We start from the raw sequence: 26,453 nt of genomic DNA, 5'->3' as shown, positions 1-26,453 counted from the left end.
TGCACTCTGAATCTTCATCTTTATTAGTTACAGTTTCAGAGGGGATACAGTTTTGCTTCTAGATCTTGTTGAAAGCAGCAATGTCAACGCTCTGCACCTGAAAGAGAACAAAAGCAGCAGCTAGAGGTCACCAAGGTGTTTCCAGACATTTAAAACAGAGGAAGCACATTGGGGATTTCTTCATGGCATGCACTAGCAATGCTCAAACAGATCAAGAATGGCCCAGGTCTCTTAGGCCAGCTCCCCGGCTCTGGCAAGAGGACCTTTAAGGACTGTTATTTAATATTCCTTGCAAGATCAGTCGCATCAGGACACTTGCGCTAGTTACTGCACAAATCTTTAGACGGTCGAAGAACATCATATTAAGAGTTTCTAGCAACGTTAAGATTAAAGTTCCTGATTTACTCTAAATATAAGCAAAAGAGTAGGCAAAGATGATCAACAAAAACGGGTATCTGCCCTGCTGCTCTCCCAGCAGTGAGACTGGGAACATTACTGAGCCTGCGTATTACCTGGCACAGGGCTGGAGCTCCTGCTACCATTTCCATGGAAGGAAGAAGGATGGGGATGGAGACAACTCCTCCAGCCCCAGCCACCAAGGTTAAACATTTGTGTGTCTACCCCGGTGCTGCCCAGGCTAAGCATAAAAGCAGGGGTTCCCCAAAGTAACAGTCGGTGGGAGCTGGATGAGCAGCAAGAGCCTGCAAAATGGCTCTACAAAATATCTGCAAGATATTTGCATCAGCCAGCCCTAAAAAAAAATATATATTTAAACATACTACACAAGTGTCTCAGCAGGCAGACACCATCAAAATTCCATGCGGTTTTCTTTTAAAAATCCCAGTTTGCCAAAATCTGCAAATGAACCTTAGTTAAAAACGACCCTGCAGGTCAGGCATCACCCAGCATTACACAGCTCGCTGAAAGACTTACGTAGTCTTCAAACTTGGTGATCTCCTCCTCCAGGATGTCTGTCCCCACTTTGTCATCCTCCACTACACACTGGATTTGGAGCTTCTTAATGCCATAGCCTACTGGGACCAGCTTGGAGGCTCCCCACACCAGCCCATCCATGTGGATGGATCGGACGCACTCCTCCATCTTCGCCATGTCAGTCTCATCGTCCCACTGGAAAAGCGTGAAGCAGTGTTTTCCTAGAGATCACCATTAGCCCCAAGAGGTATCCAGTGACTTAAAATTCAACACTACTCCTCCCAGTACCTTTCAGCTGATCCAAGCTGCCCTTTCTTGGCAACTGTTTTCACCAGAATTAGCTGATGGGGTTAGCCAAGCTAAATCTGACTTTGCAGCAATGCTGCATACCACGTTGTTTCGATTCTACCTACCGGCACTGCAGATGCAAGCGGGATTTTTCCTGCAGCAACACAACCACTTTGGAGCGCTCACTTTAAAGTGACTTCTACCAAGGGCATCTCTTGAAGCACTAGCCAGCCCAGAATTTTTGTTCTACCATGACAATTTGACAAAGGTTTATTTCTATCTTTAGGGCGTTTATTATCTGTCTTTTCTTCAAAGAAAAGGGCACAGCCTGCACTTGCCACAGTGCAAGGACCAGAGCAGCAGTGCAAAGGCTACAGATGCCAGCTGCAATATCCCACCTCGCTCTGACCCCCCTGTTTGGAAATCTGCAGGTCCCATCTTCACCAGTCCACTCAGACGTGGAAGTGAGACGATTTACAGCCTCCTGCAGCACAAGACACACAGCCTCACTCAGGAGCTTCCCCACTTCAGTTACTCACTGGCTTCACATCCAGAAGGATAGAAGACTTGGCAATAAGACCCGGTTTCTTGGCCTTCTTCTCTGCGTACTGACGCAGTCTCTCCTCCCGGACTTTGGCAGCCTCTTGGTCTTCCTCTTCATCGTCACTACCAAAAAGGTCAATGTCATCATCGTCATCTTCCTCTGCAGCAGCTGGTTCAACTTTCTTTGCCGGTGAAGCAGATGGGAGCTCCACTTTCTTGGAGGGAACACTGAATGGTTCCACTTTCTTCATCGGGGTGACGTGCGTTCAAGTTCGCATTAAGGAAAAAGGGGAGAAGATTAACCTGAAGTTGAATCAGAGCAGCACTCAGAAGCTCAGGAACAGAAGTCTACATTGCTCAAGACAGCGAACGTGGCCCACACCATCTGAGTGAAGAATCAGCTATCGGCCATCAAAATAGGACATTCGACCAGATGGACCTTTGAACTGGCCCAGCACGGCCGTACTTATATTCCCAGAGCAAAAACCAGCAGGTAGCCAAGAGCTCATTCTTCTCCTAAGGGCTCCGGATATCTAGACCATAAGAGTCTGAGTGGGACAGCAGCTGGGAATGCAACCAAGTGTCTTCCCCTAGCATAAGGAGGGGCCTACGCATTCTGTAGGCTTACTGCAGAGACCACCAGCACCACCGGTAGCACATCTTCCAACCTACAATAAGAATCAATCAAATTGGTGCCACGCATTCAGCTCCCACAGAGTTTTCTCATAAATTAAATACATTCTTATAGGGGACATTTGTTAAAAAGAAGTGTCACCAATTCTGCTTATCTATTGTAACAAAGTGGCATTTTACCTGGTGCACGCTAACAAACTCACAGCACCATGAGCTAAATGCTAATCAAGTATATATTAAATCCAAACTTCCACAGATCTGCACCAGCTCTCCCCAGCTGAAATCTCTAACGTAGCTTCTTTGCTGGTCTCAGGGCAGAACACTCCTCTCTACATGTACTGTTTGGGAAAGATGATGAGGCAGCTGCCAAAACTGCTGGAAAAGCTGCAAACTCATCCTAACTATAAGCATCTTTCCATCCTCAGTAGACAACCGGGAGACCTCGAAAATAACCTGGCACTTTGTGACTGTGAAGCGTTCAAGAACAGCGCTTTGCCAAGGCTCACCTGGGTTGGAGGAACCGGCGAAGGCTGGTGGGAGGTAGATGACTTTTCCAGAGCATTCAGGCGGCTTTCCAACTTGAAGATGGCCATCTGAAGGTCTGCAACAACTGCGAAAAGAGGTGTGGGGGGGAAAGAACCTTATCTTGTAGGCTCTGCATCAGCTCTCAAGTCAGGACAAATTTGCTTCTGCTCAAAGTGGGCTTTAAAAACACCAGTTGCCCCAGTCAGAGGGAAGCCTGCAAAGCTTTGATCAAGACACTGGCATGTGCTCACCTGGCGACAGACAAAGCCAGTAAGGGATACACCCCACAGAAGCAGGACCCCATCCAGGTTTGCTTTCATGCCAGAAGATTCTCCTACTTACCACTGTGAAGGTTTTGATTTTCTACCTCCAGGTGAGAAATTCTGGAAAGGAGTTCATTTTGGTCACCAGCAGGCCCAGAAGCGGTTGTGCTTGCACTCTGCAACAAGGAAAACCAAGATGAAACAAATCTGTTCACCTACTCCCAAGCTCAGTGGTTCAGTGAAGCAAAGCAGAGTCATGCCTTCAGGGAAGAAGAAAATTTGAGAGCTAATCTAAGAACAAGGGCATTTTCTCTAAAGGCTTTATAAAAAGAATATACTAGCTCTATAGAATGAAGCATGGAACGTATCTCAAGAAACTTCAGCTGGCACTGATGAGCAAAGGATAGTCATTCTTTGCAGTCTCAGATCACAGACTGCCACTAAACACACAAAAAGCTTTGAAAGTTTCATGCTAAACCCCTTAAATGGGGCAGCTGGTCTCCCTCTCACAGACAAATTGAGGCACAGAGCACAGAAGTGACCTGCCTAACGTCACACAGCGAGTCAGTGTGAAAGCTGGAAAGAGATCCCGGTATTTCTATACTCCCACCTTCCCTGGTCCAGCCTTTAATTCCTCTCAAACAACTTAAAACTACTTTAACACATCCTGAGGGAGCAATTATACCGATCCAGCTTCAAAAGTATTTAACAGCAAAAAAGAGCTTGCTTTTTTTTTAAGGAGGCCCTTATCTATAAATTCAAATCGGCAAAGGGAAAGAAAATAACAGGCCTTCGCACTTAGTGTCATTTATAACCGAATACAACAATAGAGGAAATAATTTATACTCTTTTAAGTGCACCCTGCATATAATTATAATGTGGTTCTCGGTCGCGGTTGACATGCTTCTGAGATCTCAGCAGTCACTTAAGATGAAGAGAAGAGAATACGGGGGTTAAGATGAAGAAGGAGGAATATGGGGCACGCGGAAAGCAGGTCTCAGGATGCCCGGCCCTGGGAGACACATGGAGCAGTGCAAGCTGCTCCTAGCAGGAAGGTCAAAGAGACCATTCTCTACCCACCCAAAAAGGGGCAGGGGCCAGATGTCAAAAGCACCATTAAACCAATCTCCGACACAACCTTTGCAGCGGATGCAGGCTCAGAAACGCGAGTGCAGATCTGCAGTCCCCAGACACCAAACTGGGAGACCTAAATGCCCTGCTAGAAAATCCTATTATATAGGGCAAGCTATGACCACATGCCAAAGGACAAATGCTTCTCGTCATAAGGAAGGAGAACTTGGTCCATCTCTCCAAGGCAGGGCTGTCCTTGCCCTACAACATCCTCTCAAATCACACAACCAGCTCCATCCATGCACAGGTGACTTACAGTTGAGCGGCCTGACTGCCTCTTGTGACGGGCAGAAGGAGCTTCTTTGCTACGAGGAACTGTCTTCTGCTGCAAAGGTTCAACACAGAAGATAGAAAAGGCTTTCACTCACGCTGGAAGAGGCAGTTCAAGTGCAGGAAGCAGATCTACATGCAGGACAAATCATCAAGCAACGAGATACAGCCTCACACCAACTACACACCAAACAAAGCCTGCACAGACACATTTATCCATGAACTCTGCCACCTTCTTGTTAAACATCTCAGTGACCTTTCTGCGGTCACCCAGCTGGGTGGCAGAAATAGACTGAGATGTCTAGAGCATGGTCTCAGTCATCTCCCCATCTGCAAAATCAGAGGTACGGCAGGTGCATGCATTACTGCGGCACGCACCGTCATCTCTGCTAGTTCTCCTGCCATTAGATAAAATCTAATATCTGACAGATGCAGGAACACATGCAAAGTTACCAATACTCTTAACAAGTTCCCAGTTACCACTAACGCATCTCGCCCAGGGAGGAATAAAGCAACACACCACCAGTCTGCACTAACAACTTGATGAGACCCCTGCATGGGCTTCCATCCTCACACGCACCACCAGAACAGAGGCTGCTAGCCACGGTGGGCTTATCACACCAGGCTAGCCCTAGCCTTATACACCAAGGACAAAAATTAAACCTCAGATGAACTCGTTGCCTGACCTCTTCCTGTTCTAGTTACACCATCAGGGCCAAGGTCTAAGTTAGTTCAGTGAAAAGTGAATGCTGGCAATAGTCACATCCACCCCGCCTCCTGAAAAAGCACTTCTTGTTTTGACTCATGATCAAACACAAGAGCTGTGTCACCTGCAAAGAGATACACAGCTGGGTTTTTTTCCAAAAGCAGCCTGCTGATTCAGCTAAGCAGCAAGCACCACAGATATTTGGCAGTTTGAAGCCCTAGTCACATTTTCAAGCCAAACGCTGAAGCATTTCAGCAGGCTCTGCGTTTGCCCTGGTAACTGGCTATCCTGCGCACGACCGTGGATGTTCCGAGACGCTGCAAGACAGCTACGCCTATTCGGTGCTGCAGAACAGCCCGCTTTTAAACCCTGGCTCTCAGGTTTAGTGGAAGCATTTTCCACAGAAGCCAGCTGTGCCTCCTCATTTCTCTTCCCTGTTAGTAATAACTCCTCAAAGATGAGAAATCTAAATTGAGGCAGTACCATCTACCTTGACACTTGTGAGCTGCCATCCTGGAGGTCAGCACTGCTCCTCCCTGTAGTCCTGCAGGAAAAACAGCTACAGCTTGGCAGAAGGCCTCCAGCTCAAGACAAACCTGCCAGCCTTGTGTGGTTGCGTCACTTAGGGGAAGAGTTTGAGAAAATCACGGCCACTTTCCCTCAAAATACTGTAGCTATGGCTTGCAAGAGCAAGGTGAGAGGACTTTGAAATACTCTGCTCTGCATGAAGCTGTTCTCAACAAGGAAGAGCGTGGAAAAATGACATTTTGTTATTTCAACAGACCTTTTGAGTAGTATAAAATACTAGAATACAAGCCTAGCTGTATATTGCTGTCAGGTGCTGTTTGTAAAGCTTTGTGTAGCACCCAGGGAACTGCGCAAAGCAAGAGCTCTACAATGCCCAAATTCCTTTCCTTTTCATCCTTCCTTTGCCAGCTTACATTGAGCCTGCAGGTGAGACAACATTAAGGTTGCAAAAATGAAGCCCAGAGGAGAGTCAGCATTCTCAGTGGGGCATTTAAGTATGCGCCTGCCCATCAGTATGCGGTAATACAGGTAGCACAGGCGCTCGAGGAGCTACAAGGACAGATATCTGGGTGGCTCCGTGGGGAGCCGTCTCACCTCCGGGATTTCTCAGCTGCAAGTTGCTACTGAGGCCTCTGCAGAAATGGCAAGTTTAACAACCTGGATGCACCTACAGGTTAAACACCCACAAAATTCATGTGAATAGTTCATAGTTCATTGTTGTGCACCTGGACAAATGGATTCAGCGTATTACATACGATAAGCTAACCCTAAACCAGGATTCACTTGCTCCTCCGTGCTGCATTTTTCACGCCTGTTTAAAAGGGAGGTTTACAACAGGAAGAAGGCTCACAGTGCTCACAGACATGGCACAGCATTTAAACCAACACCCCGTGCAATTCAGACATTACTTGTTAGTCTTGGGCAACCCCAGGGCAGGGCAAGCCTGAGCACAGCCATCTCTTGCTGGCAAGAAGAGAGGGTTGCCTGCTCCAAGCTCAAACAAACAAGAGATTAAGTCTTCACAAACCAGGCCAGCTGTCCTTTGGGAACCTGTAACCGTGTAAAGCACGGTATAAGAGGCACAATGCTGAACCGAGTTCCCAATTCTGGGAGGTGGTCAAGCCACACGTTCAAGAAATTGTGGTAAAGTTGCCTTTATGGGACTGTGGGCTTTCCCCTGAGGTGAGGATTTTTCAAGCTTTTAGAGATGTGGTCACCAACCTAAGCTACACACTACCTACAGTGTGTTTTTTCCTCTGCACAACCAAGCACTATTTCCTCTCCTGACTTTACTATGCCAAGAGGAAGCTCGACACAAGTGTTTGTGAATTTTATCAAGGACAGTAATTCAAAATCCCAAAGGTGGGGTGTTCTAGAGCATCACTTCAGTCACTTCCTCTGCGTTGTCTCACGGACGGAGCTCTTAAAACCTTTGTTTTTTCTAAGCTTAAGCCATAGCTTTTGTGCTGAACACACATTAGTGATACACTGACCAGTGCTGCAACCTATTCAAAATATTTTGCATAGCAGAAGCACTCAGCAAGTCTGGAACCACACCAAGGACTGCATATAAATTTAATCGTCTGAGCAAATTAAAACCCTGGGGCTTATGAAGGGTAGGAAATAGAATCTAGCCTCAGCCTCAAAGGGCTTTGAACATCTGTCCCTCTCTAAAGTTTGTCTAAAACATACTTGAAAAATCAGAGACAAGAACACTGACTGATGAAGAAAAAATTGGCAAAAGTTATACTTCTCCATATCAGCTGAAAGAAATCTGTCTGGACAATTACAGGTAAAATCTCCTCCCTTGGTATGTCAGGCCCAACCAACGGACACAGCTGGAAAGGTGGCACTTCCCTCACTGCAAGAAGTACCTGGAGGTATCGGCCCTTTTCCCTTAATTTGAGTTAACCAGTTACAAAGAACAGCGTGCAGATTTTACAGGCGCGGTTACAGATGTGATGTGTAGGTTTTCCAGTCCAGAGCTCACAAAGCACTCATAGCTTCATCCAAAAAATAAACTTATTTCGTGCATGCAGAAATACAACACCCTTCCCCTCAGGTCGGTCTACCTGAGCTCTGGAAACATGGAAAGTTTAGCCATGGTCAGATAACACAAAATTGAACTGTGGGGAAACGATGTTGAAGAACTAGAAGAGGCTTTCCCCCGCCTAAGACCAGCAGGATGGATCTTGGCTGGTTTCCTACAGAAGGTCTGACCACTCCCTGCGCACAGATGTGTTTCTGAATGCGGTCTCCAGGTACTTTAGCAAGATCAGAGGGGTTTTGGGAGCTTTTCTTGTTTGAAACCCACACACAGGAAACGCACAAATACAGAGGCTTTGTAAGAGGGAGCTTGGGCAGAGAGGGGAATAACAGAGCTTCAGACGCCCACACCAGCCACCTACCCAGTGAGACCCCTTCCATTACAGCCCCCGAAGAGGGTTTAGGAAGTGAGAATTCAGTCACTCACTCTGTTGGACTTGCTTATGACCTCAGGCAAGTCAATCCTTTCCGTGCCTCAGGTCCCCAGCTGTAAGATTTCTCACCGCCTGCAGTCTCAATGCCACCAGCTGCAGTACTGCACATGTTAACAACTTTATATCTAGGAAAGCATTAGCGATCGAGCAGATGTCAGCCGAGAGATTGTTTAAAGCAGAGATGACCATGCAAAGCGGGATGAAAGGTATGTGCAAACAAATGTTTCCAGCATCAGAGCTTTGTACCCTCCTTCGGGAGGTACAAACCACTGCCTCAACCCTTCTAATGCTCATTCACACATTTCAGAACAACATTATCCAGCTGAAGCAGATCTGAAACTAGCCTTGGCTGAATTTCACAGCAAAAGAAAGGCACTAATCTTCCATCTTCCCATCTTAAAAGAGCCAACTCTTCACTTGCTACATCTTCAGACTCCTGACAATAACTCTGCATGTTCAGGCGGAAGGAAAGACTAAATCCTGACTATAGAAACATGCTTCACTGTTCTGTAGATCAGATAGTATAAATTTGGCTTTCTGAAACAAAAACAAAGTTTAAGCATGTTCTTAAGTCAAGCCTGCTTTATGCCATGGCCGTCCAAGATTAATGATGACCCTTTAGAAATGCAAGCTACAAAAACTGATGTTTCGGACTCATTTCGCGACAGCTCAGTCTTTCTAACTCGCACATTAACACAGAAGATCCAACCGTGGTTTACCGCTTCAGGTTCCAGGGCAGAGATGTGGCAATGTGTGGAAAAACTTAAAAGGTGGGCTCTCCAGGGTATCGTATAAGCCAGGGTAAGGCACAATCAGTTAAACAAGACTACAAAACAGAAAGGAGGAGAAGGTCACTGTTGCCACCTGCTCTGCTTATCTAGGCAACTGCATATTTTGGGAGCAGAATGGCAGGTATAGGTTAGATAAATTATGGAGTGCCCCTGACAGCAATGCAGATTAGAGTGCACAATGCTTTCTCTAATACAGTTGTGCAGTACATAATGCTTTTCTTTCAGGCCTTCAATGGAGAGCCCCAATCCACTTTTTGCAACACCCCAGATTCCAGTTTTAAGGCCCTATGGCTCAGTCCTGACCTTAAATCCTCAAGCCCGCCAAGCTTTCTTCACAGGCACAAAAAAAATCCAGCAGATGAATTTTTTATATTCAGCACTAATCCCAACAAGTGCCACAGGGGTGCAAAGGACTTTATATTCTCAAATTTGTTCTGGCTTTGGTCTGGTGCTTTGCCAGTTCCCCCAGTCTTCCCCCCATTACAGGACCTGGACGATCCAAACTTACATGCTTCTCACACAAAGAAGTTCTTTAACAGGAGTCACAGGCCAGGGCAAGAAACTCCTCATCTTTGGCAAACCACAGCCCATTCAGCAAGATGAGAATATGCCTTCAGGGCAGACCAGCAGCCCTGCCAGGTGATTTGTATTTAGGTTTCCTGTCCCTACTCACCACATCCAGCCTCTGCTCCTGAAGGAGGCCGGTCTTAGAGAAAGCAGCTGCTGCTAGACCTTGCCCAGTTTGAAAAGGTCTTTCCAAAGTCATTTAACACCATGCAAAAAGTTCTCCAACCCTGTCTGGGATAGGGGCTCATTTCCTCACGTATTTGCCTTATTAAAGGCCAAACTGAAAGTCTTCGACAGGGGCTGATAGTCACTACTGAAAGCGCAAACATGTTATTTTAGATCTGAACTTAAATGAGCCAGTTCAGGAAAATCTTCCCTAAGCTGTTGGCTGAAACACGGATGCTGAAGTAAGAAACTAGCATTAGAAAACTTCCAAGTATTTTCCTCCTCAATGTGTTTTGGTTTGCTTTTAATATTACTAAGATGTCCCAACTTTCCATTGATTCTCATCAGGCTGTACTCGGGACCACTGAATCTAACCAAATTTAATCATCAGATTTGCCCTGCTCTTCCTGCATCCACTTCCAAGCTTCCAGTGCAGTACTGAGTATCTTGGATCACTCACATGAGCGGTTGCAGAAGTTGCTTTTGTAGTGTCAAGTTCAACAGGCACAGTGAGACCACCATGGGGAAAGCAATTAGCCTAACTCCTTCGCATTCACCCCAAATGTATCGTTCCTTTCTGCTTGTGTTAAGGAAGAATATGAAATATTCCCCTTGAGGAAGGCTCGATTCCCTTTACTGTACTTACCTAGATAGAAACTGAGGGTGTTAAATATCCCAAGAGGGAGTTATGAGGCCAAATCAATATAGATAAAGGATGGATACCCTCAGATGGAAGATATGTGCAGGTATGTAGTAGTCCCACTGCAGAGGTAAGAAATCAAGACACATGGGCTGTATTCTGTGAATTTTCTTCACCCATGAAACCAGTCCACTTACTAATTTAAGATCTCAGCTTCCTCTTGAAAAATTAAGAGTTTTAACAGTGCTGTCTGTACATATCAGCACAAAAACACCTCCAGAAAGGATGTTACTGAACTTCTACAGGATGGTCCAGACTTAGAGCTAGTAGCCAAGCTGAATTCCCTAGATGCAGCAGATGGAAGACACCATTTTTTTGCACATACCCTGACCGAAAGCGAAACAGGAAAGAGAAGGTGGCAGCTCAGTGTACTCCGAGAGACATACGTACTCCTGCTGGCAGCTCAGTGCTTTGCTACCCAGCAAGGTTATTTTAACAGCGACTCGTAACTTGTTAGGTAAGACCTGTGGGAACATTCCACCAGGAGAAAAAGAAAAGAAATGCACAGCGAAGAATTTTAACCCAAATCCAGTTAGTTTTAAAAAGCACTGCAGGCTAGCAAGCAGGTAAGCAGCATGCACTCTAGTAGTAACGGTGCTCTTGATCAGATGGAGCTATGCTGGCGGTACACAGCGCTGCACACCTTAGTCTTCTCTAACTTAAAAATAAGAAGCCACACAATCTATGAAGTGGTCACAGCGGACTTCTGTGAGATGCACCACAGCTAAAAATGGTTGCGGGTAGCCAGCTGGTGAGAGAGCTTGGGTACTCACTCCGGCCAGCGATTTCTGGATATTCTCCCTGGCTCTGGCAATGTCGCGTAGGATCGTGCTGGCTCCGTTCTCCTGCAAACAGTGCAGAAAGAACCAAGATTTTTTTTAAAAAGATATGAAACATGGGAACCAGTCAGGGAAGTTAAAAAAAAAAAAAAAAGAGGGTAAGAGTGGGGGAGGGTTCCTTCCAATGATTCAGCAAGTATTGCAAAATTAGCTGCAAGGATTGGATCTAAATCAAGCAGCACCAACTGCAATCCCTGGTCACATCAGGCCACGTGTCCAGAAGATCATCCAGTCAAGAGCTTTTCAAATTCTCTATTACTGCCCTGAGTGGTTTGGACAGCTGCCAGCCAGGCAGAGGGTTGGAGTCACTTCAGTGCTCCTTAGAGATCTATCGTTAGGCAGCTCTTTTTCTTAGTATTACCTGTCATTGTATTCAGGCAAGAAGTGACAGCCCTAACTGAAGTCTTCTATCCAGAGAGGTACGGCCCAGAGTAGAGCAGCACAAGTTTTTTTTTTTTTCCCCCCATCCTCCTGCTGCCGTGCCTTAGCCTGGATTTGAAGATTCCCTTCCTAGGGCACAAATTCAGTTTCCGTGATCCATTAAGTCCTTGCCTCTCCCAGACTGCAACCCCATAAGCAAGATCGGAGACATAAAACTGCCCACAAGCCCAAAACCCTGTGTCAAACAGACCATACAAGAGCAACAGCCTGGACACATTCAGGTGGATACCACTTCCAGGTTGCAGGAAGGTTTTAAGGAGCGTGAATCTTTTTCCTTAGCAGGGAAGTGGCTGATAAACTGCTGCAGGATCTCCCCCAGAGCCTTCAGACCACCTCTCAAAGGCAGAACTTCTTCACTGGAAGCTCCTTACGTGGCATGAAATAGTCTAACTGTCCTAAGAGCACTGCAGAGGTTTGCACTTTTAACATCTACTTCAAGGCTTATCTATAGCTTCTAATTTTTATGCACATGTCCTAGGTGCTGTGCCACCACTGTACTAGCATGGGCAGCAGGAATAGACAGAGTGTGCCTAGAAGCTACTACTTAAGCAAAAAGCTTAAGTAACACTTGCAAGACAGCCATTTAAAACTCTAAGCAGCTTTCTACATAACCAACCAAATGCATAAGCAGTTAACAGCTCTTTACATGGCAGGAAGAGGTTACAATAGCTCTGTACCTTTAAACAGTAATAATTTCGGGCTAATATTTAAGCTTGAACTACTTCAGCTCAGGTGTGCTGCAGCAGCACCAGGCTTCCCCTCCACCTGCTCCCCCCAACTCACCAGTACTGTGATGCAGTCTTCTGCAGAAGCACACCGAATATTGCAGGGGGTACAAAGAGAGGAACATAATTCCTGGTCTCTTTGGAGCCACGGTGCCTCTCTTCAAACATCATGTCATATATACCCAGTATAGAATCATAGAATGGCTTGGGTTGATATATCCCTTGCCAAGGAAAGCTTAGCTGCTCCAAAACCGCAGCAAAACAGCATCTTCCCTGGCTGAATGGGGACAGGTCAATTCTTCGCCCAGCCCAGTCAACGGAACTGCAGCTCTCTGGGCTTACAGCTCAAACCGTGCCCCCATTAGATCACAGATAGCATCCGTGCTCTGTCATATGTCATAGCAGCCTGAAAAGATTAGGAGCAACTGCTGCAACCTATAACTGGTTTGTCTGTTGTTACAAAGGTGTCTGATCTCGCAGTACGCTGGTGGTACTCGAGAAATTCTTCACAGTCCACAGAAGATGGTCTTTCAAAAGGGGTCATAACTGGGGGTAGGCTCAGAGAGCTCCAGAGAAGACTCTCACACTTGGAAAAAGCAGCACCAAGAGTGGAAATAATACAAAAGTGCACGTCCAGGTGGATCGTGTCCTTTCGCCTGCTCCGTACTAGCTCTTAAAGCTCCAGCACTCTGCTAAACCCCATCTGAGAACGAGCATTACCTGCTGGTGTGAAGAGCTGCTAACTGGCCCGTTCATCTGCTCGTAGTATCTTCTCTCAGCATCGTCATACTTGTATTTCTCAAACCAGATCTTCTCATGCAAAAAGTAGTCCACTGCCATTTTTCTGAGAAAGGAAAGGATCGTGTCCTTTCGCCTGCTCCGTACTAGCTCTTAAAGCTCCAGCACTCTGCTAAACCCCATCTGAGAACGAGCATTACCTGCTGGTGTGAAGAGCTGCTAACTGGCCCGTTCATCTGCTCGTAGTATCTTCTCTCAGCATCGTCATACTTGTATTTCTCAAACCAGATCTTCTCATGCAAAAAGTAGTCCACTGCCATTTTTCTGCAGAAAGGAAAAAAAAAACCCAAAGTGAGTTCCTAGATGTACTTAAGGTTAGCAGCTTGCAATGAACTTGTCAGAAGAGCGTTTTCTTCCCCCATAGAGCTGTGCCTGCAGCTCTCTGCTCAGCGGTTTCCCCTCCGGTGGAAAGCTTTAAGTAAACAGGATCCTATTAAGAAAGCAGGGCAGTCTAATCACCCACCCGTCTGCCTGGCCTGACCTGCATTTGGTGACAGGACACCAAGTGGGGACAGAATAAGTCAGCTGATCTGTACCTTCTTCCACAAAAAAGCTTTCAGAGCAGGATTTTCTAGATCATGCTAGACACATGGGAATCTGCTGCTAAGAAAGATGCCTTGTGTATGAGAATCAAAAAGGGAGTAACGCTTTTAATTCTTAAGACGCCTGGCCACGGCGAAACCAAAGACTGACGAATACGCAGCTCCAAGCAGCACGTGCCACGCTACAGCGTGCCAACCAGGGAGCACTCTGTATGTGACAGGCAACTCCTGACACTACAGCTCACAAATTTAAACGCATTTCAGTCATCCTTGAACATGACTCAACTGCGTTGACAGCAACTGTTGGCTGTCTTAGGCTAGTACATATGTCTACCTGGTCATGCCATGCTTCACTAGGTGCACCACCGCATCCTCCTGTAAGGAACAGCCTGGCACAGCATACCGCCTGACACCGACCACCCTCCAGGAATCCAGACACACACACAATTTACAACGGCACCCCAGGTAACTGCACACTTGCCCTTTTGGAAGCTGCTGCAACTGTTTAGAAATTAAAATCATCAGCAAGGCAACACCTGCAAGGGACAGATACCTGTCACTACAAGGAGGAACAGCATAAGACATCCTAACACTGCTGTGAAATGGTGTTATTTTTCTTCAGTGCAGCAGCTTCCAAAGGTTGTTTAATTTCTTAACTTGAAGGCAAATGATGGAGCCCTGGCAACAGTAAGAGAAGAGGATGTGCCCTTATTTCAAGCCAGGGAACAGCTACAGAGCCAACATCGTTTTGAGGAGGTGGTGAGAGCAGGGATAGAGCATCACAACGAAACCACACCATTACCAGGTTCCACCACACAACACGGAGAGCGCAACTAATAGCAACCCGCAAACCCTTTCCTTATCAGCTCAAAACGCTGCAGCTCTCCAGTAAAACATTTCCATGGAAGCCAACAGATGAGTCTTTTGTAAAACAAGCACCCTTCTCATCTACCCATTCAGAAGAGACCAGAGGTCGCCACACCATACAGGTCCTCTACATTGAAGCCATTCCCAGCACTCAACCCTCCAAGACCCTGCTTGAGCTGCCAACTAGTATCATTAATAGACAATCCCAGTTACAGACAAACTTATGCCATGTATTTTACAATGACACATGGACTTTTCCAGGGAAGGGTGAAAGGCATGACCAAATACCTAGTTCTGTCCAACTAAAGAGAAAATTATCCCAAATAGGACAGGGTAAAAGGCATGTGTGCTCTAAAGCTCGTCTGTAACCCCCCGTATCACTTGACAAAGATATTAAAACTTTCCAACAAATCCTAAGAAACTCAAGGATCAGAAGTGTCGGAAATAAGGACTGATGCTCCAAGAGCCTTTTTTCCAAGAACAGTGACCGCAAAATAACATCTAAGCACTGGCCTTCGGACAGGCTCCCAAGGCGTTACAGCCCTGGACTTCAGGGTTCAGGCAGTCCTATATAAAAGCACATTTTTAACACAGAAAGCACAGTATCATACTGCACCTTGTCCAGGACTTAAAAAGAAGCCTTTAAACATTTGTCTGTAAACTGATCCGTAACTGCAAGATACAACTATGAAGGTCACCTACAATTTGAGAATGCACTCTTCCTGCCCAGCTACATACATGCACATCAAACGAGCTGTAATCCAGCTAGCCCTGTCCCAAAATTAATAGCAGCTTCCAGACCAAATGGTCTAAAAAATTAGAAAGGCAACCTTCTCCTGCAATGAAGCAAACACAGCACATGCTCACACCAGACTGACGCCCTAAATTGTATTTCACGGTCATCCCCAAGCCGCCTTTCAAGCTGGATAGTGGTAGTGATGCTCAAACGTAGTCACCTCTCACGTGGAGCTCAATGACCAGCTCATGTGCTCTGCAGGAGAATAGAGGATAACTGCTTCTCTGAAGGACCTTGTGGTATTTTAACAGAAATACACAGCAAATAACCACTGCTTTAATTTCTCAAATTCAAAGACAAAACACCGCATCCTCTGCTGTCTCAGCAGGCATGTTTAAAACACCTGATTACTCCCTCCAACTTCTCACTTTGATGATGGCTTTTTGTATGTAATAGGAATACGGAAAGTGGCATGGCCCTGGGCTTCTCCCGTGTAAAGAGGGGGTCAAACCTTAGCTCGCTTCCCAGCCCTGACTTTAAATGCTTAACCTCTCTGGCACCACACAAATGACTACCTTTTTTCATGGGGGTGCTTTAGCCACCAGCATTCATCAGGAGAAGAGGGCTCCTTGAAGGAGTTTCCCCCTAGTTACCCTGCCCACGAACAGGCTCCCTGGCTCAGGAGCAGCATCTCCCTACAGCTGCATGCACGCCCAGTCCTGCAGACACAAAGACGCCCGTCTTCTACACATGCAAATTCTTTCAGCTCAATCCTGACCCGGCAGTTTTGCATGTGTGAGTGTTACCCCAGAATAAACTTCTCCTACTTCATTTCTGGCGCAGGTACGCTTGAAGCATAAGCAGCTGGTTGGGAGGGTTTTACTACTGCAGATTCCTGCATCCCCGTACTCTCTCCTGCTCTCGACATCTTCAGAGCCTCAGCTGCATAGTATCGTGACTCGGCGCTGTCATATGTCAGCTTATTAAGCCACACAGTTTCGCTGTCCTCATGCAGGAAAAAGCAGGTAGGCGGAGGTTGCTCAGCATCACTGGGAAGCAGAGAGTTGGTGGCAATCTCCACGTGTTTGATGTCCACTTGCTTTCCAGCGCTGTGGTTCTTCCTGTCCTCGTGGTGGTTCTTCAATGCTTCGGGGCAGCCACGTTGCTGCTGTCTGACTTTGCCTGATGGATGACCATCAAACATGTTCTCATAGAAGCTCTTCTCAGCATCATCATAAAGAGGTTTCTCTAACCACACCTCTGACATGAGAGCCTGCAAGCTTGAAATCTGCGGCTTACCATTTACTGTCTGGTGTACAGAGCCAGGCAAACTGGTAACGAAGGAAGAAGCAGAATCAGCAACAACGTCTGGAGCTAAGCTTGGCGTAGCAGGAGTAGGCAGGGCTGTAACGTAGCCCTCATCCGGCGTCCTCAGCCCAGCATTGCCAGCATTTGACCACACAGACGGGATGGTTAGGACATTTGGAGGAACAAAGAACTGAGATTTTTCAATAAACACCTCCTCGGCTTTATCAAAGTCAAACTTGTTGACCCAGACATCCTGAACAACATGGTGACACGCAGACAGACTACCATGGGAGCAGGGCAGGGCTGCTGAAAGCATCCTTGACTTAGGAACATCTTGGACAGCTTTTGACCTGATCACTAAAGGGGACTGCTCAGCAGTTAGTGAAGTCTCAGGTGCCTCCTCGTTCTGACAATCCACTATTTTTTTTCTGTACACGTTCTCAGCGTGATCATAGAAAGGTTTGTCAAACCACACATGGTCAGCTAACAAACCAGTCAGAATAGAGTCTAATTTGGAGGCCACGTTTCTGGGTTTTGGAGAACGCTTCCGTTTCCTTTGTTTCTTTCCATTCCTTGCTCTCTTCAGGTCTCCCTTGAATTCACTCTCAACAGAGTCGTCATTGCAGACTCCGTTTACAGCCTCTACCTCCTGGCACTCCTCAGGGGCCGCAGCAGCTAGCATCGCTTCTCTTTCGTAATGCAGTCTCTCTGCTTCATCATATTTGTGCTTGTCTACCCACACTTTTTCTACCGGGCAGGGAGGCTTCCTTGTCCTCATCTTCCAAAGAGTGGCAGCATTAAAAGATAAGCACAACAATGTAGTTGCAGCAAAACTAAATAAAGCAAGCGCATGCATCAGACTTTAGTAATTTCTTAAATAATACAAGAGCGTCAAAAGCTATCATGCCGTTATTATTCATGGTAAAGAGCCTAAGCATTTAGTGCCTAAACACTGCCAGTTTCTGAAGTCAAAACAACCTTCCTCCTAAAATACTTCTGCTGTTCTGACAAGTATTCTGCACACCACTATATAAAAATAAAGGCACTGGTTGAAGGCACTTCCAATTTCACTTTTGAAGACAACTGGCAGGAAAAAAAAAACCGAAGCGGTTTTGTTCAAATCCCTGGTAACGTGTAAGATATTCTTCCACGTTGGTGGATTAGTCCTTAGTTACTGGTTAGGTATTCTCAACTAGGCACTGTTTTGGGAAGACTTTAGTAATTTCTTAAATAATACAAGAGCGTCAAAAGCTATCATGCCGTTATTATTCATGGTAAAGAGCCTAAGCATTTAGTGCCTAAACACTGCCAGTTTCTGAAGTCAAAACAACCTTCCTCCTAAAATACTTCTGCTGTTCTGACAAGTATTCTGCACACCACTATATAAAAATAAAGGCACTGGTTGAAGGCACTTCCAATTTCACTTTTGAAGACAACTGGCAGGAAAAAAAAAACCGAAGCGGTTTTGTTCAAATCCCTGGTAACGTGTAAGATATTCTTCCACGTTGGTGGATTAGTCCTTAGTTACTGGTTAGGTATTCTCAACTAGGCACTGTTTTGGGAAGACAGGCTAAAGAAAGATGCCCCAACTCTTGAGTATCTTTAGAGGTCATTGCTTACACCTATTTGTGTTTTACTACTAGAAAGCCAGCAGAGGGAGCTCACTGAAAAACTATGACTCAGTTTTCGTTTAAAACGCCAGTTACCGGCAAATTAAAATTGACCAAGAGCTGGAGACCTCATGATTAATTTAGCTTACCAAAAAGATCTTCTATTGAAATGAAAAATATCACATCTGCTTTGTGTTTTCCTGCCCTAGTCATACTTTACTACAGAAAAAAAAATCAAGCAGCTCCTAGTATGTGTAGATTATTGGAAATGGTATGGGAAATACCTTACCAAGTACAGAATTTACTGTACTGCTCAAATATCTAATGAGTAGTTAACTACCTTTCTGCCAAACACTACATGGTCAGACCCCTGGAGTTAAAAAAAAAAAGGTCTGAAATTAAGTACCTGTAAGCCAGCGCTCTCTTTAGCTACCGACAGCTGCAAGTTTTATAGCTACAAATTTATCTGTGACAGATTGCCAAATAAAATCCACATACAGCTAAAATATCCCCAAGCCTTCAGCCGATGGCTTACAGTTCCAACCGCTCCTGGAAGATTTTACAAGCCTCAAGTCCGGGGCTTGACAGACCAGTAAAAACAATAAACTATTATTACAAGTAAACACTTTTGCCTTTTTAAACTTTCAATTTAAATTTATATAGTTTAAAATATTAAAGCAATGTAATACTATATTTCAATTATAAAAATCACTAGGAAAAGCAAAAACAGATGTTTCTTCTTACTCGAGTTGTGAAACTGCTCCTCCACCAGCTGCTGAAAACACTGATACAGCTAAAAACATTTAAAAATATCTAAATTGAAACTTATTTTGAAGTCTGTTTTACTTTACACTCTTCTCTTGCATTTTACACTAGTTATGGAGCAATAAAACACTTCTTACTACAGACAACTAGAAACAAACGAGTGCTTTTAAGAAACATTAATCTACATGTTCCCATCAACATCAAAAACACCCCAGCTGGAAGCACACGCATTGCAAGGTAGGAGCAATGCTACGAGCAAGCAGTAACTCGGGTTTACTCCTCAGGGTAAGCTCTGTTACTACAGCTTCCACAGCATTACCATCAAGCAGTGAAAAATGACATCACGTATGTCATGCAGACCGAAGACATGCCAGTGCCACTAAAGAGCCTGCACAAGTTATTTTGAGGTACACGGATATCTTCCTGCTGTAAAAAAAAAAAAAACAAACAAACCACCATTGAGGCAGCCTCATACTCCTGATTGTCTCAGCTGCCGGACAAATAATTTAAGATATTTTTATATTCTTACATGGTAAACAGCATCCCCCTTAAAAAAATAATCTTTACAGGAGATGCCAATTTAAATGGGATTCTTGGAGGGCAACATCAAAGACAAGGCAACATCTGCTAGAGCAATACCTGCGTTTCGGTCATTTGGCAGACTGGAAAAGGATTAAATGATGCAAATCAAAAGCGTTGTGCGCAAAGGCACTGCTTTGCAGTGCACACGTACCACGGTAACGGCCATGCGGATCTAGTGCAGTCACCTGCCAGCACAAAATCCACAGGGAAAGCAAAGTGCACAACTGAAAATACATAGGTAGGACATGCAAAAGGGTGAAGGCAACACATCTGAATTTTTATGTTACTTAGCAGTCGATAAAGACTGCTAAACAGATCATCAGATTTCTGCATTTGCCTGACATGCTCTGTTTGGCTTTACATTCACACTTATTTGAGTTATCCCAAGGAAAAAGCACAGTCTGTAAGTGAATAAAGCCTTCAAGGAGATCCTTTATTGAGAATACTTCATTAACCCAGTGCAGGCGTTATCATATTCTGAGGTTATGACTTAAACTATTTCAGGAAGAATCTCCAGTGGGTATAACAAGAAACCCAGACATGACTCAATACAGCTCAAACTGTCACACCTTTAAATGTTTAATTTGCGTTACAGCTATTAACATTTCATATAGAAAGAGCAGGACCATTTGACAAAAACAAAACTAAAATTTGGAGTTTAATATATTTTTTTTAATTATAGGTGATTTTGCTCAAGTCCTTAAGCAAACAGCTTCAAGCACTGGAGTTGCAGCCCCCACGTCGCTCATCTCAATGGTGAGGTGCATTATTGAGGTCTCCAACTATCAGGAGGTTCTCAAATCAAAGAACTGTCTTGAATCAAAGTGAGACACAGGTGAATTTAATAAATAAACCTGTAAAGGTACACTTATTTCCAATGGAAATCAGAAAACTGTGCAATAATCCGCCTAGTAAGACGTATCAGATCAGTGCCTATATTCCCCTGATTTTCCAGAAAGTGCAAAAACCACATGACAACTAGAGAGTACTTACTTTTTTAGCTCCTATGATAGCATTAAGAAAAAAGGTAAAGTTAGAGAAAGCTTCCAGTTCTAGAGATGCAGCAGCTAGTCAGCAAGGACACAGAATGACAACAGCCAAATGTATTATCATATAGTTAACTCCCCCCTTACATAATACATTTAATTAAACTTACAGCTGGTTAACTCTCCAGAACTACATTATCTTAATCAACCAACACCACAGACACTCAGCTACTTTTAATTTTAAATAACAAGCACTAAAAAATATACATATCCAAAAAGATCTACCCATCACGACAGGGAACCAGCCAGAAAGACTCCCAACCTGCCCTACCAATACTGTCAGCTGGTGCAAAAGTGAAGCTCAGGTCCCCCAGTTTCAGGTAACTAAACACCAACAGCAAATACTTGAAAGAATTCTGAAAATGTAACAATTATAATGTCAAATAATGAATTCACATGGTTGTAGTTACTTCTACCAGAAGTTAGCGATCTGTACAACATTCTATGAATGAGATAGAAATAAATACCAATACTCAGCCCACTAATTTTTCAGGAAAAGCATCAATACGACATGTGAACACCTGTGACAGAATTTAAGCCTTTAAGAATTTAAGAGCCATACCTACAAGGCTACACTTACAAAGCCTGACAAGACACAGCTTCTCATGTCACCAATTCAACATTACATGTAAGAAAAGGGTATTTCTGCAAGGAAGCAACACAAACCCCCAAGCCAAAGTGACCGCAAATGTTCCCCATCAAATCTGGCTCACAGGAATTCAAGTGCTGTTTTTTATGAAGATTATTACCAGGGAAAAGCTTCGTAAAGGGAATTTACCACAACAAGCGGCAATACCATTTTCCAAAAACAAGTCCAAGATACTTGCAGCACCTATTTGTTTCCATGAGGGGCCAAACCTTAGGTTCAGTTATGATAAAGACCAGATTTTTCAATGAAGTAAAGTTTACAAACACAAGCAAAAACTGTAGAAAAAAAAAAATGTCATGTCTACTCTGTGTTCATAAGTTTTCCCAGAGGAACACGGGAAGAGGCATATACAAGGATTTTAGTTACACAAACCATCACCTGAGCTGGTGCGGACAGCCTGATGAGAGATGTGGGCTGCAGAACATTAACACCAGACCAGAGCACTACCTGTTCTCCCAGCATACAAATTTACTCCAGACAAGACACAAGCTCACAATCCAGCTTCAGCCAAGTCTGCCAAAGCACAGTACGAAGACTGAAGGGAGGATACCTGATCCGACAAAGTCCGGAGGGACAAATTCACCTCTTCAAAGGTTTTGGAAGAAATTTAAACTGACTTGGACTTCTTAAGAGCCAGCACCATACGCCACGCTGCTCGCAGTCTGGTCTGAGGCAGCGAAGATTTACCACCGCACCAAACCACAGCCTGCGCGGTTGTTCCGAAGCTTTCCACCTGGTTATTCTCAACTACACACTTCACCCCCTCAAACAGAAAGTTTGACAATTAAAAGAACGTGCTGTAGTTTTATGAACACTCTCCACTGGCAAAAATCAGAGCACAAACTAGAGCTGAATTAGAAACCCATCAGTCTGCACACGCTCAGAACCAAGCTGGCAGCTCAGAAGATCTCGTTCTCAAACCACTCCCGAGACCACATTCATCCGCTGCCTAGTAACATTTTTCAGAAGTGAAGCGGTTTTTCAGTTAACTAGCATTTTTTTAGCACGAAGATAAATTAATACTTCGAGACAGAGGCAGCAAACTTTATAAAAAGTGTTTAAGAAACACAAATCTGTGAGTGGAGTAGAAAAATGTAAGAGGGCTCTTACTGCACGCACCAGAGACTGGCTCCTGCGTACCCAGGACAATTTTGCTTTTCCAGTGACAGTGCAGACAATCTATCAGGTGTTTTACAAAGCATAAAGCCACTGGAAAGGCAAATGTTATTATTAATATTTATCGATGCCAAATAATCAAATACTCCCAAGTAACAAAAAAACCAAAAATCACAGGTCAATGTTTAGGCCTCCCATGGACCGTTAAAGAGGGCTTACAAAAACCTGAAAGAATTTTTAATCATAGCTACTGCTTCAGAGCTCTGGGCTCGGTGTTGTCTTGTCACCACTTCCTGGGTATTTCAAGCCAGAACAAATCTGTACTGTACCTCCAGCGCTGCAGGAAAATGCATAAAGTTAAAAATAGGCAATGAAAAGGCCTCTATTGTTGGTCTGTAAATCCAAAATAAGCTTTGGACTTCAGCTATTTGGCTGCATTATCCCCTTAAGTCTAGCTACTTTTTAAAGTAAAACAAAAGCGTACAATACATTACCCTAAGGCTGTAGCCAAAAAAAAGAAAGTCAACTCCATTTATTAGTTTAATGAAAGCCACTCTTTCTCTTCTGTCCATGAGAAAGTTACAGTTCTCCTGAATTGAGAGGCCTATAAAATAAATGTGGGGTATTTTGGGGGGAGTGAGGTTATAAATAAGTTTGTCACAGCCTCCCAGAGACCTAAATTCCATCAGGCCCTGCACAATTTCTTGCACTGGAACTGAACTGTGATTTTCATTTCAGCTGTGTGCCAGGCTGATCTGTCAGCTCCCAACAAGGCACAGCAAGTCAGGCAGCGCCACGATTTGAAAGCAGTTCTCCCAGAAATAATTTAACAGTTTGATGTGGCTTAAAATATTTCTGATAGTCTTGAAAAAGTATCTTTAGACGAGCAAGAGCAGCAAATCTCATCCATCACTGATTTCTGGAGGGACATGACAGCTGCTTTCTGCAAGCCATAACCAAGAGGGCAAGATTACAGTCACAGTTCAACTCCCTTCTTCAGAAAAGACATCAAAAACGGGCATCAGGTGGCACCAGGGGACACAGGATGATGGAGGCACAGGGCAGCTTCCTGTGGTTCGGCCCCAAAAACACCCCATGGACGCAGCCCCAAAGGCTAGGCAGGAAAGTCCTGATTTCTGCAGGTCCAAGCAGCAATCAAGCCAACACCGGTCACTCTTCCCCCAGCTCAGCACTGACGGGTTCTCACTACAGGAGATTCTATCCCAATCCTCCATCTGCGTATTTGCTTACATGCCCTGGCACAGCTGATTTTGGCCAGGTCAACACGGTTATATATTTAGTGCTCCTGTTCCATCGCATGTCACACCAGCCTCCCCACCAGAAGCTCTTGAACACTCATCCCAGCAGCAGCCAGAAAAATAAATGCCAAAAAACCCCAGAAAGGGCCCATTTGATGTCAGGGACAGAGCAGAGAGAGGAGCAAGAAGGTCCACAGGCACCAGTCCGTTTTTCTACAGCCTCAGACCGGCACCTGGGCTATGCCACGCTCAAGACGTGCACTGCCCACGTCTTCCTAGTAAAATGCTTCTCCTCGTCCCAAACCTGCTACTGCTGCAGTCCTGCACAAAAGCGAGAGCCATTTCAGCTAGGCATTTGGGCACCGGTTAGACACAGCTGCCTCATACCTACCTGCTCTACAGCAAAGGAAACCTTGCACCGCCTCCTGCTTTGTTCCTTTTGGTGATTCAGAGTTAAAAGAACTGAGAGTGGTTTCACACCAGAGGGTCTGATGGCCTCTTGCAGCTGAAGGGAGCAAATCCACCCCCTCCTCAACCCTGGCACTGAGTCAATACAGGCAGCTAAAGCAAAAGAAAATATTAACCCTTGTGTAGTATTGCTCTTCTGCTGGTTTGACTCTGTAAATTGGCTCTCCCCCAACTCACGGTGGCTCAAAGCAGCAGGACACAGAGTCAGGAGAGGAACCGCCTTCATCACCTTTGCTATAATACGAAGCTCCACACTAACCTTTAGCCAGGGAAACGACAATGACTCCCAACCTTGATCACCTAAAAATGCGACTCTTCGCTCCAAGCAACAACGCTGCTGACTGCTAATGAAGAGATAATCAAGGACATGGGAAATCAGCAGCAGGGAAAGACAGGAAAGAAGCCACCTTCACAAGAAAAAGCAAAGTAGTTGAAAACAAACAGCTTAGGTGAAGAGAAAAAAGGCATACCTGCAAGGTCAGGGAGAAAGAGGGCACACCTAGAAAAGGAGAGGAAAGAATTACAGCTATACAGCCAAGCAAAGTTATTTTCTCCCCCGTACTGAGCGCAACAGGATTGTGAACATCAGATTACAATCAATTCCAAAACATCAATGATCGAGACGTGAAAGAACAAATCCATACTGATTTCGGTGAACACCAGGAGGGGAGGAGGGGAGGAATGACAGGCTGTCGCAGCCTCAGCAACTTTAGCTACCGCTGTAATCCTTCACAAACCCCCAGAGAGCACATTAGCAGCCTCCGCACAACCACTCCTCCCTGGCTCTGCCCATTCCCCAAATATAGTTTTGAAACAGATACCTCCCGAGCGAGCTGTCGTTGAAACAAAAAGCAGAAAAAGCAGGACGGGCTGCCGGAGGCACCGCCAAGGTTACAGAGGGGTTGGGAACACCAGGATACGGAGAGGGAGAGGTGAGATGAGCAGAGTCCAGCTGCACCTACAGAGCAAGGGCAGGACGACGGGGAGGCCTGACATTACAGGGCCCCCAGCTCCACACCAAGTTTGGAGATGCAGCTAAGGGTGCTGGGCCACAGGCTGGATCAGGCCGCTGCTTCAGTTACAGAGGGCTGCCAGCTGCTCTGTGCCAGCACAGTGCAGCAGCTCAAGTTTCCCTTTGCAGCAGGCGACTCAACGAGAAACCCTTGCCAAGATGAGGAATGGGGAAAAGAGCAGACCCTCGAAGCACTCGGAGCTGCTGGGGACAGGGGGGTCCCCTAAATTCCCCTCCCTACCAGGGCAGGAATCGCACCGACCTCGAAACTTGAAGGGGTGAGGCTCCGTGTAGCAGGGGTATCCCCACAATCAGCACCCCAAAAGAGAGGGAACCTGCCCCCCGCCCAAAAGGTGCACAGGTTTAGGGAGACCTCCAGCATCGGCTCACCCAGCCCTTACACCGGCAACAGGGTGCTCCTGCAACCGCCTACCTAGAGGCTGCGAAGGGGAAGCGACCCCATAGAGGGGAAAACCCCCCTTCTCTAGGCCTGAGAGGGGAAAAGGGATCTCACAGATAACGAGGGGCCCCCCACAACCTTCTTTCCTGGGGTGTGAGGGGAGAAGAGACCCCACAGGGAATGGGGGGGCCTCCCACAACCCCCTTCCCAGACCTATTAAGAGGAAAGGGACCTAAGAGATTGCGAGGAGCATGGGGGGGGGAGGGCGTATCACCACACTATTCCCTGGGACTTAAGAGTGGGGAAAAGTAATCCCACAGAGCAAGGGCACTCCGAGCCTTCTCCCTCAGGACTACCGGGGGGGGGGGGGGGGCACCCCCATTTCCCAGGCCATGAAGAGGAAGGGACCACACAGACGACGGGGGAACCCCACAACCTCCCTTCTCTGAGATCGTAATAGGGAAAGAGACACCCACATATAATGAGGGTCCCCCACAACTCCCCCCTTCCCGCCACTGTGAGGGAAGGGGACCCGCCGATAACGAGGTACCCCAAAAACCCCCCTTCCCCTGGCCTATGAGCAGGAAAAGACCCCACAGGTAACGGGGGGGTGATCCCTCCTTCCTGGGGACTGCGAGAGGAGAAAGGCAGCCCACAGATCACGAGGGGCTCCCACACCTCCCACCCCAGGGCTGTGAGAGGAGCAAGGGATCCCCGCGAGAGACCCCCCGAAGCTCCCATTACCGAGGCCCACGGGGACGGGGGGG

At 45.8% G+C, this 26,453-nt stretch overlaps 1 protein-coding gene across 11 annotated transcripts; it reads right to left on the bottom strand.

The window, feature by feature from the left end:
• EEF1D (eukaryotic translation elongation factor 1 delta) lies at window positions 1-25,204 on the bottom strand. Of its 11 annotated transcripts, XM_009282147.2 has the most exons (11): window positions 25,096-25,203; window positions 24,745-24,773; window positions 24,534-24,618; window positions 13,467-13,590; window positions 11,297-11,368; window positions 4,573-4,641; window positions 3,265-3,361; window positions 2,904-3,007; window positions 1,761-2,009; window positions 934-1,128; window positions 1-97 (listed from the first exon to the last, which is right to left on the bottom strand). In XM_009282147.2, exons 4-11 carry the CDS (start codon window positions 13,584-13,586, stop codon window positions 59-61), a joined length of 945 nt encoding a protein of 314 aa, XP_009280422.1. In that variant the 5' UTR covers window positions 13,587-13,590; window positions 24,534-24,618; window positions 24,745-24,773; window positions 25,096-25,203; the 3' UTR covers window positions 1-58. The 11 variants fall into 11 exon arrangements, with proteins under 11 accessions (XP_009280422.1, XP_009280424.1, XP_009280420.1 ...); XM_009282149.2 differs by lacking the exon at window positions 24,534-24,618 and having other exon boundaries at window positions 4,573-4,638; window positions 25,096-25,204; XM_009282145.2 differs by lacking the exon at window positions 24,534-24,618.
• Window positions 25,205-26,453: the final 1,249 nt, after the last annotated feature.

This window comes from Aptenodytes forsteri, unplaced genomic scaffold, assembly GCF_000699145.1.
Source record: "Aptenodytes forsteri isolate BGI_AS27 unplaced genomic scaffold, ASM69914v1 Scaffold260, whole genome shotgun sequence".
Classification (NCBI taxonomy): Eukaryota; Metazoa; Chordata; class Aves; order Sphenisciformes; family Spheniscidae; genus Aptenodytes; species Aptenodytes forsteri.
Note: the sequence above shows the minus strand (reverse complement) of the source record. Positions and strands in the feature narration are given on the sequence as shown.

Excerpts from the sequence above, each read along its gene's own strand:
- EEF1D (XM_009282147.2), bottom strand. The coding sequence starts at position 13,586 with ATGGCAGTGGACTACTTTTTGCATGAGAAGATCTGGTTTGAGAAATAC. Across the intron at positions 11,369-13,466 it reads GCAGCTCTTCACACCAGCAG|GAGAACGGAGCCAGCACGAT; the intron begins GTAATGCTCGTT and ends CACTGTTTGCAG. Across the intron at positions 1,129-1,760 it reads TCCTTCTGGATGTGAAGCCA|TGGGACGATGAGACTGACAT; the intron begins GTGAGTAACTGA and ends ACGCTTTTCCAG.